This window comes from Rhagoletis zephyria, unplaced genomic scaffold (genome assembly GCF_001687245.7).
Source record: "Rhagoletis zephyria isolate East Lansing unplaced genomic scaffold, Rhagoletis_zephyria_1.1 Rzeph_scaffold_07643, whole genome shotgun sequence".
NCBI classification, from domain to species: Eukaryota; Metazoa; Arthropoda; class Insecta; order Diptera; family Tephritidae; genus Rhagoletis; species Rhagoletis zephyria.
This window is the reverse complement of record NW_016164725.1, coordinates 13,601-30,255: the sequence shown is the minus strand read 5'-3', so window position 1 is coordinate 30,255 and position 16,655 is coordinate 13,601. Positions and strand designations below refer to the sequence as shown.

General features: G+C 34.8%; 1 protein-coding gene across 1 annotated transcript; it reads left to right on the top strand.

Moving 5' to 3' along the window:
* Positions 1–3,196: 3,196 nt before the first annotated feature.
* LOC108374366 (kelch-like protein diablo) lies at positions 3,197–10,502 on the top strand. The gene is made up of 7 exons (XM_017630354.1): positions 3,197–3,344; positions 6,104–6,461; positions 7,335–7,643; positions 7,705–8,018; positions 8,158–8,338; positions 10,115–10,213; positions 10,284–10,502. The coding sequence occupies exons 1-7, from the start codon at positions 3,217–3,219 to the stop codon at positions 10,500–10,502; spliced, it is 1,608 nt and encodes a 535-aa protein (XP_017485843.1). The 5' UTR covers positions 3,197–3,216.
* Positions 10,503–16,655: the final 6,153 nt, after the last annotated feature.

Below are 16,655 nucleotides of genomic sequence, written 5' to 3'. Positions count from 1 at the left end.
TTTTCGAACCGTTGAACCGAACCGAAACCCCGGTTCAAAGACCAAAAACACCGCTTCTTTGACGAACCAATCCAAAAGTGCAAAAACGGTTCGAACCGCTGTACCGAACCGACCAAATTTTTCATCCGGTTCACGTCCCTGATTACAATAGTCACCATTAGAGCGCTTAAAAAAAAATTGCGGCATAGTATTAGACGCAGTAGTAACGACAGCCGTTGAGTTNCAATGCTCTCAGAAGATGTATCCATAGTCATACATTCTGGATATACAACCACAACAACCGAGAATTTAGGCTTAATAATGGCATACGAAATGGAATTCGATACAATTATGCGATAATAGAGCTCAATATTGGCTTTGTAACCTTCCTTGTCTACCAAGCGGCCCATGAGGACCTTTGATCAAGCTATCTATCCGAGCTACCCATCCAAGCCACTTCTGAACTTCTGGTTCCTGGTAATAGCGATACGTTAAATCCTGCCCAAAAAGTTTGGTTCTGTCGACGACCGAATATATGATGAGAGAACAGACGAATTTGTGACAAGAGAACAGACGAATATGTGACAAGAAAACAGACAAATACTAGAGGAATGGAGTTCGTGTGGAGATAAAAAACGGGACATCCAAGTAAGTCAATTTTTTTATCTTCACTCGGTGATAAAGAACGATTGATGATGATGGGAATTTGGACAAGGCACCGGAACATAAGACTAGTCTTGAAGGTGGTGTTCAGGCGACATCAGAAGGCATTCTGTCGCTGTCCGAAGTGCGGTATTCTGACAAGTATGTAGCTTCGTCCACTGCGTCCAACTAGTCCCCGGCGACCAAACATGCGCAGCATAGTTTAGGCCGGCCAATTGCCTTGTACTTATGTTGCCAGCAAAGTTTCTTTGTATTTTGTCCCAGGGGCTGCCGGCGAGCGACTTGGCTCTGTACTTTGTTGACAACTGAGGTTGTGTGCACGGAGAACAGGCTATCTACGGTGACCCTAAAATTTTTGGGTTGTCACTTTCAGAATTGATGTGCCATCGGCGGGAATGCCTAATTGAAGCCTGTCCTCCTTTGTCCAGATGATTTCGTTGGGCAGAGTGTTAAGCTCCTTGCAGCGAAGAAGCGAGAAAGTCTGGAGAGATAGCCGTTTACTTTTGAGCAGTGGTTATCAATCCATTCCAGACGCCAATATCGAACAGTCGTCACCGTATGAAATCAGGGAAACTCCTCTCCCTTGTTTGATTCTTTTAGGTTTCGAGGTTTGATCTCGGACGATTACTGACGACTGTCGACCACTCATATAATTCGCCTCCGAACAGGCACGTCAAGGGGCACCTATTCATTTACAAGGACGCGGTCTACACTCACATCGACCAACCACTGGACCCGACGACATACCGACGAGCGATCAACGGCATTCATAGGGAGTCCATCACTACCTACCACGACTCCCGGCCTATGAATGCCGCGATCGGAGCCCAATCACAACCTTTGTCAGATAGAGAGCTTTAACTGCCAAGAGACTTCAGCCGCCTCAAAAGCTACTGTTCAGATTCGATCCCAATATCCCCAATGAGTGCCCGGCATGTGGAGACTCCCCGCACGACACCAACCACCTCTTCAAATGCCAGCTTAATCCTACTCAACTAACACCCCCCTACCTTTAGTCCAACCCTGTTGAAACTGTCCGATTCCTGGGCCTACCTTAGTTTGGCTTGGCGACAATGATTGAAGGAGGAACCGAAATAGGTGGGGCTTAGTAGTGCCGCTACAACAACAATAACTAGTCTTGAAGCGAGGAAATCCCAGAATCTTTTGGGAACATGCTGTGAAACTAAATGAACTTCACATTTTTAGAGGATAGTTTCTCCGAAAACTTATAGATGATGTCTAGGCAAGAAATCGTTCGCAGGGTATATTGTACAGCGCCCGAGGTGGTATAGAGTTGAGACTGCATAGGGATTTGACTTTGAAAAATTCTTGACTACAATAAAATGAGTTTGCTACAGTCGGTGACATAGAAATTGTTTGGACGAAACAGATGAATGTTGTTCCATGTCGAAATGGTGTTCCTGGAGGGAACTGACAAATACGAGAAGGAAAGATCGGAAACAAAGTGTGGACAATCAAATAATGTTTGATCTTCACTCGACGATCGAAAATAAAAAAAACTTGCCACACGGTTCTTAAAAAAAACCCCACACTGGTCGGGAATTTCAATCATTGACCATATCGAGCACCCACTTCAAAAGAGCGACAACTTAAAAAAATGTTCAGTCGATTTTTTGCATAAATCAATTCGTGTAAAGTTCAGCCTGCCCTGCAGTTCCGAGTAATATATCGTACATCTTTGATCGTCATCGTATTAGAAGCACCTACACGTAACCACTCCCCTAAATTCTTAACTCAGATTGGCTTTACACCTTATTGTAAAACCCTTTATGCTTGAACCGCAACCATATATGAATATAAGTGTACATACTTAAGTATATATTTCCCACGTTTTCTTAATCAAGCGCTAATGCGAATCATAGAGCCAATGCAAATTTGCAATTTTCAAAACTGATAAGCGCTTGCAACTATAACTATGTATACATTACATACATATATTCATATATATACATACGTATCTTTTAATTGGAAATGAAGAACAAAGAGGGTTTGGAACTTACATTGCGGTTATACGCATAAACTCACACACATATTCATACATAATGTACATACATTAGGCCGTACCGGAAATAAAGTTCGTGTAAAGTATTTTTGTAAGGCAATTTGGATTTTTTTGCCCTTTTATAGTTTTCATCATATCCTTGGCATTTACGGGATGTTTTTGTCTTGAGGAAATATTTTTTTTTTTCAAAGGTCATTAACCTCAAGTACCACTGTAATGTCAGTATATTAAAACCCACAAAAAATCGCAAAATTTTTGCAAAGGAATTATTTTCATTATTCCAGTAGAACTATTAATAAAAAAGAAGATATTACCGAATATATGTATTTTTGAGAAAAAAAATTTTGTGTCCGAAATTCTGTTGCAAAAATACTTTAGACTTAGAGGTTTACGGCGATTATTTCTTTTGTTTGCTTGTAAAGTGGTACTGCCTAATGTACCTATGTAAGTAGGAAAATACAAAATTCTATAAAAGAAATTTTTCGCTTGAGCGAAGCGCAGTCAATGCTTTTGCTTCAAAGACAGGAAATCAAAAACTCTGTAAGCTTAAAATGGCGCCAGTAATTGGTAAAAATTCTGATCTCCAGCACAACGGGAAAGTTATGCAGCAAGTGTATAAACTGTATAATGAACAGAAATTTACAGATATATTATTTGAATTTCCTAATACAAATTATGCGTGAGTTTAAATTTTTTTAATTTAATTTTGTAATTTTTTATTTCATGCTAGAGTAATTCATCTAAACGCGTACATACATAAGTCGCTCGTAACAACGTAAACCTTGTAAACTTTCTTGATTTTGTATTGAAAAGCGGTTTATTTACAAGGTTTATGGGGTTACGCGGCATTTAGATGAATACCCTTATTATTTTATTTTATTTTATTTTATTTTATTTTTAATTTCGTTTTTGTTTTATTTGTATTTTTTATAGAAATCTATTTAATTTTTTGTATTACTTTAGCAATTTTATTTTAGAAATACTTTAAAAAATTTTTGTTTCTGATTTTAATCAAACTTTAATGTAGTTTTTCTTTTTTTTTGTTATTTAGTTTATTATTTTTTGGATATTTTATTTTTTTATTTTAATAAAACTTTATTCATATTATTTTTTTTTAATTTTTTAATTTTTTTGTAACTTAGATTATTATTCTATTCTACTTTTATTTTAAAGTAGTGTATTTTATTTTATTTTACTTTATACTATGTTTTATTCAATTTACTTTTTTTATTTCATTTTATTTTATTTTATTCTTTTTTATTCTGATTTTTGACTTTAATTCTTTTTTGTTTTTATTTTATTCTATTGTATTTCATTTATTTTAATGTAATATTTCTTTATTTATTTTTTAATATTATTTTTAATATCTTATTTTTAATATATATGGGGCGTATTCATATTCGAAATAAAGTCGACACTGAAATTAGTTGCAGATTTTTTAACAGAAATTCCATAGAAAATTATGTCAAAAAGCTAAACTAAATTTAGTGTTGACTTTATTTTGACTATGAATATGCCGATATATTTTCTTGACATGAATAATTAATCTTAATTAAACTTCATTTATTTACTATATTGAATTTTTATACCCGAGCGCACTTGTGCACAAGGGTATATTAATTTTGTTCACATAACGGTTGTTTGTAACAGCCAAAACGAATCGAGATAGATATAGACAAATGTATACATAAATGATCAGGATGAAAAAAGAAATCGATTAAGCCATGTCTGTCTGTCCGTCCGTCCGTCCGTCTGTCTGTCTGTCCGTCTGTCCGTCTGTCCGTGTACACGATAACTCGAGCAAAAATTGAGATATCTCAACGAAATTTGGTATGTAGGTTTCCCTTAATCCAAGGTAGGTTGGTATTGAAAATGGGCGAAATCGGACTATAACCACGCCCACTTCCCATATAACGGTAATTTCCAGAAATACGAAAACTGCGATATTTTAGTAACTACTGAAGATAATTCACTCAAAATTGATATTTACAATAATTTTTAGACGAAAAATAAGAATATTATAAATTTTTGGAAAATGGGCGTAGCCACGCCCACTTATGGTTACATGTGTATATCTTGGTAACCGCTGCACCAATTTCTTCCAAACTTGGCACAGTTGTTGGCCTTCGCATAACATACCAAATGGCCGAAAATTTTTAAAATCGCTCAATAACCACGCCTACTTCCCATATAACGGTAATTTTCAGAAATACGAAAACTGCGATATTTTAGTAACTACTGAAGATTATTCACTCAAAATTGATATTTACAATAATTTTTAGACGAAAAATAAGAATATTATAAATTTTTGGAAAATGGGCGTAGCCACGCCCACTTATGGTTACATGTGTATATCTTGGTAACCGCTGCACCAATTTCTTCCAAACTTGGCACAGTTGTTGGCCTTGGTACAGCATAAAAAACCGCCGAAACTTTTTAAAATCGGACAATAACCACGCCCACATCCCATATAACGGTAATTTAGAGAAATACAAAATCTTCGATAAATCATTAAATATTGAAGCTAATTTATTCAAAATTGATGCTTGCAACAATTCTTTACCAAGAAATACGTTTATGGTAAAATTTTGGAAAATGGGCGTGGCACCGCCCACTTATGATCACATATAAGTATATCGGTAACCGTTCTACCAATTTGTACCAAACTCGGTATGGTTATTGTACTTGCCACGTGTAAGCAAAACGTTGAAAATTATTGAAATCGGACTAAAATAACGGCCGATTCTCATATAACGGTAAATTTAAGAAATGCTTGAAACTTCAATATTTCGAAATTGAAGGACGCTAATTTACTCAAAATTGATACACCTCGGCTTACCATCTAGCGGAAGGTTTCGGAAGGGTGAAAAAAGATATATTTAATACTTGCGCCGGGTATTTAATGTTCGGCTCCGCCCGAACTTAGACTTTCTTACTTGTTTTATTTGAAATTAATTTATTTTATTTTATTTTACTTTATACTATTTTTTCAATTTACTTTTTTATTTCATTTAATTATATTTGGTTCTAATTTATTTTGATTTCTGATTTTAATTTCATTAATTCAATGAATTTTTTTGGTTTAGTTAGTTATTTATTATTATTTTTTTGACATTTTATTTTAATGAAATTTTATTTATTAAATTTAATTTAATTTTTTGATTTTTTTTTGTAATTGAGTTTATTATTTCATTCTTTTATTTTAAAATATTTTATTTTACTTTATTTTATTTTACTTTGTACTGTTTACTTTTCTTATTCAGTTTATTTTTATTTCATTTCATTCTATTTAGTTTTTATTTTATTTCAATTTATTTATTTTTTGTATATGTATTTAGAAAATATTAATTTTTTTATTTCTCATGCTATTTTTTTCGTTCCCTGCTAACATCTCCACCTCAATTTGCTCTCTTCTCTTCAACCTATTTATGAATGCAGTTTTACTGCACATCGCCTGATTCTCGCCGCGGCTAGTCCCTCGCTGTTGGACCTCTTCGACCGCACAGAACCCAGTTGTCAGTCAATGACTATAACAGATGTTGATAGCGATACTTTTGAACAATTGGTGGTTTATTGCTACAACGGGCAAACGGATATAACGGCGGGTAATGCAGAGCGTATGATCAGAGGTGCTGTAACGTTACGTTTGGATGGCGTTATCGATGTTTGCGTTGACTATTTGATGGATCATCTAAACGATTTTTTGCTCCGCAAGCTGATTTCACTCGAAGCTGATATAAAATGTAAACCATTGGAGTCACGAATAATTGATTATATTGTTGCGAATTTCAAAAAGGTGAGATAGTGAAATATGATTTAAATAGTTGAGAGCTCAAGTTGCTTACATTTATTATATCGAAAACATAAAGGAAATTGAAATTCTTGACCTTGGAGCAGCTGTTATCGTTTAAAGATATTTATTGAAGACTCAAACGATAACGGAATCGCTAAAAATATCGTAAACAAGTACATATATCGATATTGGTAGCGAAATGATGATCGCGCTGGCATTATTATAACGACAAGGTTAAACTTATAGTGAAAGGGAAAATGTGCAAGTGTGAAGAAAAATTCACTTACCAAAAGTTAAAAAAAAATTGGTTGCCCTAACAAAATTAATTTCAGTAAATATCCCCGACGACGGTCCATACATTTGATTTGGAAAGGTAAAGCTTACATTTTTCATTACTATTATAGAGATACGTATAAAGAATTTCATTGTATGAGCTATTTTTTTCTTTTCCAGTTAACAAAAAAAAAACGTTAACCTTACCGTTTCCATGCATTGCATGTTTCACTAAATTTTTAAAGTTTTCAATTAAATTTGTATAGACGCGTGCATGGGAAAAGTTTTTTCTGCTTGTCACAGCTATAAAATTATTTTATAATCTCATTGAGAATTGTAAATGAAGTGCCCTTAGCGTGAAACATTCTAGTATCTTCTCACCCTTAGACAACTTAATCGTTCACTAATTCAGTGATGATCAGTTTGGAGCTTTGACACTGTGTGCACTCAAGTAAGATCCTTAGAAAGCTATTAGACGCTTTTCACGCGGTATATGTTTTGGACATGTCTGCACTAAATACTGGTTTGAGCTTCGAAAGTTCATTTGTTTTATTTCAAACGATGACAAGCGCTTTCACTGTTTCTGTATGAGTTTCATTCCAGGTTAACAAGGACAATGAAATATTTGGCCTGAACGCGGCACAATGGAAGGTAATCATAGCAAAAGTAGACGCCAATGAAGTTACGCAGGAAGACCTCTTTTCGGCTATAGTGCGCTGGTACAAATACAATGTCGGCGTGCGACAACAAAACTTACCCGATGTCATTGGTTCGCTAAGGCTAGACGAATTCGAGACGGAATTTATTGAGAAGCAAATTAAACCATTACCTGGCTGTGAGCGCCTGGCCATGGAAGCGATTAAGAAACGTGGAGATTCCATCTCTTGGCTAGCTGTACAAAATTTCGGAGAAGTTAGTATGACCTTAAATTCTTATTCGAATACAATTATTAAACCATTTTTGGATATTACAGGATTGGTTGGGTGTCAAGGATATATTACGTTTCAACCAAGCTAAGGAAATATGGGAGAAAGCTACCAAATTGGAAATAAAAAGATATGGCTTTGATACAGCTTTCATTGAAAATTGCGTCGTTTTCATTGGTGGTCGTAGTATTAATGGACCCAGTAAAGACGTTGTCAGCTATAATTTGCTAACTAAAGAATGGACTACACTATCATCAATGCAAGAACATCGTAGTAGTGTTTGTGTTGTCGTTTTGAATAAGTACATCTATGCAATTAGTGGAAAAAATAAAAGAGGCGATGCATTAACTAGTGTAGAAAGGTAAGCGATGTTCTCTTCAGTGATGTGGTTGATATGTACGATCACTTACATATGTATGTACTCGTATGTAGCTGTAAATATAAAGTGAGCTTTAAAGTTCAAGGTTACTTGAGAAAACTGCCCTTAATATTTTACTTAGATTCGATTGGTCAACTGGTAGATGGCAATATGTGGCTAATATGCCACGTTTTGCTGAAGCTGCTACAGTTTTAAATGGCGACATATATGCATTTGGCGATATAGACGTTGCACGCTATAATTCAGCTACCAACAGATGGGAGCAACGCAGGTCAATGTTGGATAGACGCTACTCACCAGCTGTAAGTATGAGCATTAATTTGTATTTGAGTGATTTTTGGTTTTGGCAGAGAGTAAAACTATCGAGGTAAATATATCGACGACATTGATTGTTATAGAAAACGATAACGATCAAGTTCTGAACACATAGATAGCTTCCAATTTGTCTTCTTCATTATCTAAACGCTTTCTCGATGGCGACATGATTTCTTTGAACGCGGCAGCGACATCATGAATTTGTATGAGTTTGACATAAAAGAAGAGGAAGAATCTTATCTGTCGCCAGAAAAATAGAAATAGATCTTATCTGGCAACACCACAGCCGTCGCGTAGCCCGGTCGTCGCCAAAATAATTATCTACATAAGAGTACGTGTTAAAATAATTTGACAGCTGTGGTTTGTAGCTCGTCGTTTTCATTGTGTTCGGGCTATTAATGTTTAATAGCGATACAAAAGTCGATTGCGATTAAATTGGTACAACTTACATTTGTCGAAGAGTGAAATTTCGAAGCACACGTGCTATAATTCAAATTTTGCTCTGAAAGGGTCTTCAAGTAATTTTTATAGCCATGTGTTAAGTGTAAAAAAAATATAAAGTGCAAAAGAACTACCTTACTAAACAATTTTATTCAGAAAATTCGATTTGTTTTTGGAAAACCCTATTTTTTCTAACATTTATTTTTTTGGCAAAGGCGGCCATATAAATTTTCATGTCGAGAAGCGCGGATTAGGATTTTATTTTAGATACATGGTTTCTTCGGAGAATTTTCTTAGAATTGTATGTAGTTTACGTTTTTTCTATACGATTTAAAAAAAAAAATCAACCCGCCCTAATGTACATACTTATTTCTCAAGGGTTTTTGTGTTAGAACTCAATATCGCCCTTAATCTTTCATTAAATTCAATGATTGAGAAAAAATTTAGAAGGGAGGAAGCACGCGTAGTCGCGTTGTTAAAATTTTGTTATTTCTTAAAAAAAAGTATTTGTAGAAAGTTAAAGGCACTGTGTCCGGCAAATCTATCTCCATATTTTCCATAATACATAGTCTGTAAAATTGTATGATTGAAACACAATTTCGAAGGCCAGCGTAACCGCTTTAGGTAAAAATATAAAGATGTAAAGGCTTTATAAAATTTAGTGAACTAAATATATGCATATATTAGGTAAAATATTACGAAGCGTTTTGAGTATGAAAGGCATTTGAATAAACTCTTATTCAGAAATAATAATTTGGAAGAGGGTTGCCAAATATATAAAAATTTAAAGCTCTTTACATATAAAACAAAATTGCTTATGTAAGACCGAGCGTAACTCTTGAACGGATCTCCGATGTGAGCTGTATTTTTTGTTGTATTTGTCTCCGCTCAGGAAAACTTGCGAAAATCGAGTAAATTGAGAAAAGTTCTGAAAAATTGAAAATTTCTGAAAAATTGATTTTCTATAGATCGTATTATTACATTTCAATTTTAAAATTGCATCAATGTTAACTTTTGCGGTCATGGCTCAATTGCTACGAAGATAGTTGGAATTCCTCGAAAATAGGGGTATTCACCGAATTGAGCAAGTGACGTGACGTGGTACTCGGGTAAAAGAGCTGATTAGCTCAAAGCAACGAAAGTTGTCAAAGTTGCTGCTTGAGCTAATCTGCTCTTTTGCCCGAGTGCCAGGCCAATTTCTCAATTGGTTGAATACCCCTAATGTAATTTCATTGTTCGAAAATCATTATGAGGCCGATCAGATCAACTTTTTTTTTTACTAAATAATGCCTTTTTAAAATATTTATGTAAACACTTTGCAGGTGACTGCACATGAGGGATTTATATACGTAATTGGTGGCAGACATAGTGATCATAGAACCGCTGAACGCTACAACCCACAGCGAAACGAGTGGACTAGGGTAGGTATAAGTTCACATGCAACCGGATGGCAACTATACACAAATTTTACTTTCTTATATTTCTTTATAGATTGCCTCCCTAAATGTTTCACGTCGTTATATTTGTGCCGCATCCATAGGTGGTCAACTGTGGGCGTTCGGTGGTGTCATCGATCCTGCCAAGTGGACTGATGACGTTGAACTTTACGATGCGGCAGCCGATAAATGGTTGATAAAGAAAAATCTTCCCGTAACCGGGAAGTTCAGTTGCCATGCGGTGCCGACAAAATTTGTGGAAAAGCTATATTAAAAATTGTTTTCTGAAAAAAAAAGGATTCTTAACATATGCCATTAATAAAGTAAAACCAAAGCGAAAATGTCCTTTTCTCCTTGTACGAAACAAATAAAATAAAAAAAATAAAAAAATAAAAAATAAAGGAATATAATTAAAAAAAATAAATAAAATACAAATACATGCCATAAACAAATAAAACCAAAATCAAATAACAACAAATATAATAAAGTTAAATAATTAAATAAGATAAAAAAATAAAACCAAAAAAATAAAATTCTTCTTCTTGATTGGCGCAGTAACCACCTTAGCGATTTTGGCCGTACCCAACAAAGCACGCAAGTCGTCAATTGGAAATGCCAAGTAAAGCCCAGACCTCCTCCACCTGGCCTTTCCATCGCAGCGGAACACTCGTTGATAACTTTCAGGGCTGGAGCGTTATTGTCCATTCGTACGATATGAGCAAGTCAAGGTAGCGCTGTATTTTAATTTAAAATAAAATCAAAAAGCGAAATAAAGTAAAAAGAATATACATAATTAAAATAAATTGAATAGAAAAAAAATAAATAAAAAAATAAAAATAAAATAAAATAAAATAAAATAAAATAAAATAATATAAAATAAAATAAAATAAAATAAAATAAAATAAAATAAAATAAAATAAAATAAAATAAAATAAAATAAAATAAAATAAAATAAAAAAAATAAAGGTACGTGAAATAGCCATCGGTCAAAGAGGTAGGACTGAAAAGTTTTTCAGCTGCAACTAAACGAATTTCCCTCAGTACTTCGGTTCTAGTACGGGTTTACTACAGGGGTTTCATACTGGTATGGTCGGCCACCGAGTGGGGAGTAGATACAACGAAATTTCCAAATAGGTAAATGACGGAAAAAAGAAATACAAATAAAAAAACTGCTGAACGATGCACAGTAGAGAAGGTGACAGAGTTAGACTGAAGCAAACAAGAATTTAAGCAAAAGTGTAAATAGAGATATTGCCGGACAAGTGAGGGCCAAAAGCTGAAATACGCAAGCGAACAGCACAAAAACTAAAACAAGTAATACAAAACAACAACGTTTTTGCTATATACCTACATACATATATTTATGTATATTAGGGCGGGTAAATTTTTTTTTGACTATGAGCGTGTAGCACAGAAGGAATCTAAGTGTAAATCTAGGCAAATTTGCCGAAGAAATCATGGGTCTAAAATCAATGTGGAGTTTGCCAAATTACAAAAATTGGTTTCGAAGAAAATGTGAAAGTTTTCACTGTTGTGCCCTCTGGTGGAAGTTCCAAGAAAAATATAAGTGCAAAATTGTATTCCTCATACCAAAAAACCCCATACAGCATGTTTTTATATAAAATTTAAGCACTTCTTTACGACACTACAGCAAACTGCTAAAAAATCAATTTTCGCAATTTGGCAAACTCCAAATTATTTTTAGACCTACGGTTTCTTCGAAAAATTTGCTTAGAATTACACGTATAATCCTTCTGTGCTATACACGCATAGTCGGAAAAATTTTCTATAAAATTGACCCGCCCTAATGTATGTGAGTACGAATTGTGGAGCTGTTTGGAGGGCATATGCAGTTGAAGTGCCTGTATTGGGGATGGCAGAAAAAAATGAAAACAACAAAAAAAACAAATATAACCAGCCCGAAAAATGACGCGTTGAGACTTTATTAGCCGCGTAGCTCCACGTCCTCCACGTCCATTCGTCTGCGATGGCATAAGTGCGCGCTCCAGCACAGTTAAACAGCCAGCATAGGATGTTATATACATACATACCATGTATTATGTACATTGCACATATAAGTGTTATATACAAAACACATGTTCACATATGTATGTATGTATTTAGATCTTAATAAGGGTATATGTTCGGGTATATAAAACAGCAAATAAATAGCATTTCAGTGTGCGCCACTGGGGCTCGTCGGTAAGAAAAAATTTTGTGTAAGTGTTCAAGTGCTGGGGGACTTTATTCAATTATCTCGCTGACTGTGAGGTGCTCCTAGTATTTTTTTTTTGTTAGAGCAGTTGTACTTTCATATGATTCTACAGATTTGTATGTAAATTGTAAATATTATTTTTTTTCAGTTTTATTTCAACTGAAAATAACTATTAAATTTTTATAAATTGGCTCGGGACACAGGTTTTTGCTAAACCTTTGACATTGAAAATATTTTTTAAGTTATTTTCAGATAATTAATTATTTTTTTTTTTATAATATAGTTACGTAGAATCGATAATAATTTATAAAAATGCAGATATTTTTCTATTTTCTTTTTGAAGAAACAAAATATAAAATAGTAAAGTCTGGGGACACCAATTGGTCATGTTTTTTAAGAACGACCCACATATGGGCAGCGTTGTAGCTGTCGTTGTCACGATAAAAGCTGAATTGCAAACATTTTACAAGCTTTGCGAAAAAAGTTGAGTTTTTCTGGCCCCCACACATAGGGTCTGAAAAGATGAGCAGAAAAAATAATTTGCTATATTTTCATGCACACGATATATAAGTATTTATGAGTGTGCTAATCGAGGAACGCAATTAGCGTATAACTGATCGATTTTGATATCATTGCACGAAAATTTTTGGCCGAAAATTATAAAAAAAATTTATTTTAAGCTTTCAAAAAAGCTCCACAAGAAAAGCTTTTCAAAGCTTTCTATAGATCTTACATACTCGCATATAAACTGAAAGTATTCGCGCTGCTTTTCAGTGCTATCTTTGGAAGTAACTCTTAGGGATTTGAATCATCAATACTCGAAAGAAACACTGATGCTCTCAAGATCCATCAGAAACAAATAGCGAAGATTTGACGCCAAATTTAGTCTGCTTTGCATGGAGATGGTAGTTAGAGCTACGTACACTGATAACAGAACATATTTAGCCAAATCAGGAAAATTTGGGCTTACATACTCTATTCAAAGAGGTTGCTGTTTTTCGTCCGATTACCATCAGACAGACCTCTAGCCAGGGAAAGTAGTGCATCTACTTGCATAGTCCGTCCGCTTCGACCGGAAATTTCAACACCGTCTTTAGATGGAAGTCGTCCCATCAGGAGTAAAAAAACTTTCCATAGACCTATCGGCTGATGTTCAGAAATTTGTGCAAGTGTGCTTTTGTTGCTTCATGGTGATACGAGTACGGGAAATAGAGATACAAGATCGTAAGTAGCATATTCAACACTCTGCCTCGTAGAAATTTTATTGAAGGAGCTAATCTTGTCACCAGAGCAGGCAGTTAATGATTGACCGACAACACAGAAAGCTAGTTTGCATGGAGAGGTGGGGGTTATAACAAGTACGTCTAAATTTAAGGAGAAGGAACACCTATAACTGAGCTGAATAAAATCCATCTGTTCAGAAGCAGGCCGGCGTAGCCGCCATTATTTCCTTATTTATTATTCCTCTGAAACTATTCAATTTGGAACCCGTTCGTGGTAGTAAAGGAAGAGGGAGGCCCCCACTGAGATGGAAAGATCAAGTAGAGAAGGACTTGGCTTCACTTGGCATTTCCAATTGGCGTTTTGTAGGTATCATCGATGAGTTTTGGCTATGATTGCCAACTGACTATCGAAATATACGTTTACCTCTTTTAAAGGTGTTATATTTGTAAGCATCCAGTTCGCTGTTTTCTTGATTGCGGGTACCGATGCTTTAAAACCACTGCAGTGGTTCGGCGGTCTAAATTACAAGTTGATGGAGAGTTCTTCGCAAAAGACAACCCATCTATACATCTTCTCATCCAGCATCGATTCATTAGTGAATATGTTTGAATATGTTCTTAAATAAAATTAAGAAAAAAACATTTTTAGCGAATGTCAATTTATACCCATACTTTAATAATTCATTTGACTTATTAAATAATTTGAGTTTAACTTTTTACGCAGGTGGAAATCCTATTTAATGTTATAAATGCCGAAACAAAATTTTTCTTAATACTCCTTGGTTTGGCGCCAATATTTCATAAAATTTAATTTAATTCGACTTTTCAGACAGATGGCAATCCTGTTCAAATTATTTTTTAACCAAAACCTCGTCAAACCATTTCCGTCTGACACTTGTATTGTGATACATATTTAAATTATCTAATCCTCTTAATTCAATTTTAATTTAATTATAAAATCAGGTGGCAATCGTCTTACAAGCAGTTTGGAAATAAAATTTCTTCAAAGCCATTTTGATTTACATATACATATTTATATTGAAGTTATTTATTTAACCTATTGCTTATATTGAATCTAACTTTGTAACAAGGTGGCAACCATCTACAAAATATGTTCAAACCACTTTCGTTGGACATCTATATCAGGATATACATTTCAATTTTTCTGCCTTCATTTAAGTCGAACTTGCTTTTTGAAACAGGTGGCAGCCCTCCTACATACAATTAAAAAATAAAGCCTTTTCAAAGCCATTTTGATCGATACTCATAGTGTAATAATTGATTTAACTTAAAAATAATTTGAATTTCATTTTTTATCAGGTGGCAACTCTTTTTGGAAAAATGACGAAGTGCTTTTGTATGGATGTAAATCATTTATGCCCATATATTGGAATAAAATAAACATGCTTAGATGATATCAACCAATACATGCCATATACTATACGAAAGGAAAAAAACTTGAAATTTTGATTAAGGGAAACAAAACCAAAATCATTCGAGCGGTTTTCGAGAATTTTGGTAATAAAAAAAATTTAAAATTTTTTCAACAATTTTTTGCCTTAAAATGGTAGATATTTGTTGAATTTATATAAAATTTGTACACGATAATATTTCTATTGCTCCAAAGAACCTATATCCCAAAAATGAAAGTTATATCTGGAAATCATAAGTTGCTAGAGGACTTTAAAAGCTCAAATTTGACCTCAAAATAAGCCAATATTTACCGTTGTTTCTACGACAGAAACCGAATTGGTTACTTGCAGAAACATATCTGTCGATAGGTTTGGAACTTTTTTCTTTGAAACGGCACACTTTTCTTTGAAATCGCTTCACTAGTTCTCGTGCAATAAGCGTTTTCGTGAAGCTCTAAAAATTACAACTTCAACATTGGAGCATAGTCTCCATATCGAAACGTAAGACGTATTCTACGTCCAAAGATGTCCTCAAAATGTGGGATCTCAGATATTCACATGAACCTCTGCCTCTGCCGCGCCATATATCCATGTGTAGAAATCAAACTNGAAACATATCTGTCGATAGGTTTGGAACTTTTTTCTTTGAAACGGCACACTTTTCTTTGAAATCGCTTCACTAGTTCTCGTGCAATAAGCGTTTTCGTGAAGCTCTAAAAATTACAACTTCAACATTGGAGCATAGTCTCCATATCGAAACGTAAGACGTATTCTACGTCCAAAGATGTCCTCAAAATGTGGGATCTCAGATATTCACATGAACCTCTGCCTCTGCCGCGCCATATATCCATGTGTAGAAATCAAACTAAAAACTTCCATGAATATTTCATTCAATCACCCTCGCTTTCCTTCCGGCTCAGCGCATCCATGATATGTGGCACAAATTTAATTTAAATGGCATTTTCCGTTTAATTTTGATTTCATTTACTTTTTTTTTTTGTTTGGCTACAGCTACTTATGTTTATTGAACTTTTATCCCTCAACACATTTGGGATTTCGAGAGCGTTAAGCGGATGCTTACGCAAAACGGGGAGAGTGAACAATGGCGAGGACAAGGGGGTTAGCGGAGGTAAGGTAAGGTTTTTAAGCATTTCATTAAAGATGCTCAACGACACTGCTGTCTAAGAGTTACTTGCAACGCTAATGTCCGCGCGTTGATGCCGTTTTGCACCCCCACACGTTGACAGACAACAAAGCAGCAGCGAAAAGCAAAGGCAAACAACCCCTCGGATAAACACGGCAATGCCAAGCCCAATGGAACGCAAATGGCAGATTCCAAGCTAAGCGACGGAGATGGACATTAATGCGTTTGCATATATTTTGCCAGATACATACATAGAAACATATATACATATGTGTTTATACAAATAATAGAATATATAAAAGTAAGTGTGTGTATCATCGCCCAACGGCATATTTGTATAGCTGCTTAATATGGGGTGGCTGTGTTGAGCGCCGCGTTCTTCCTGCGTCGCCGACGCTGCTTCTTCATTCATCTATCCCGCAATTTTAAGTTA

Bases quoted from the DNA above. Each gene is read 5' to 3' on its own strand.
- LOC108374366 (XM_017630354.1), top strand. From the start codon at position 3,217: ATGGCGCCAGTAATTGGTAAAAATTCTGATCTCCAGCACAACGGGAAA. The intron at 3,345-6,103 runs GTGAGTTTAAAT...TTATGAATGCAG, and splicing joins TTTCCTAATACAAATTATGC to TTTTACTGCACATCGCCTGA. The intron at 8,339-10,114 runs GTAAGTATGAGC...AACACTTTGCAG, and splicing joins ATAGACGCTACTCACCAGCT to GTGACTGCACATGAGGGATT.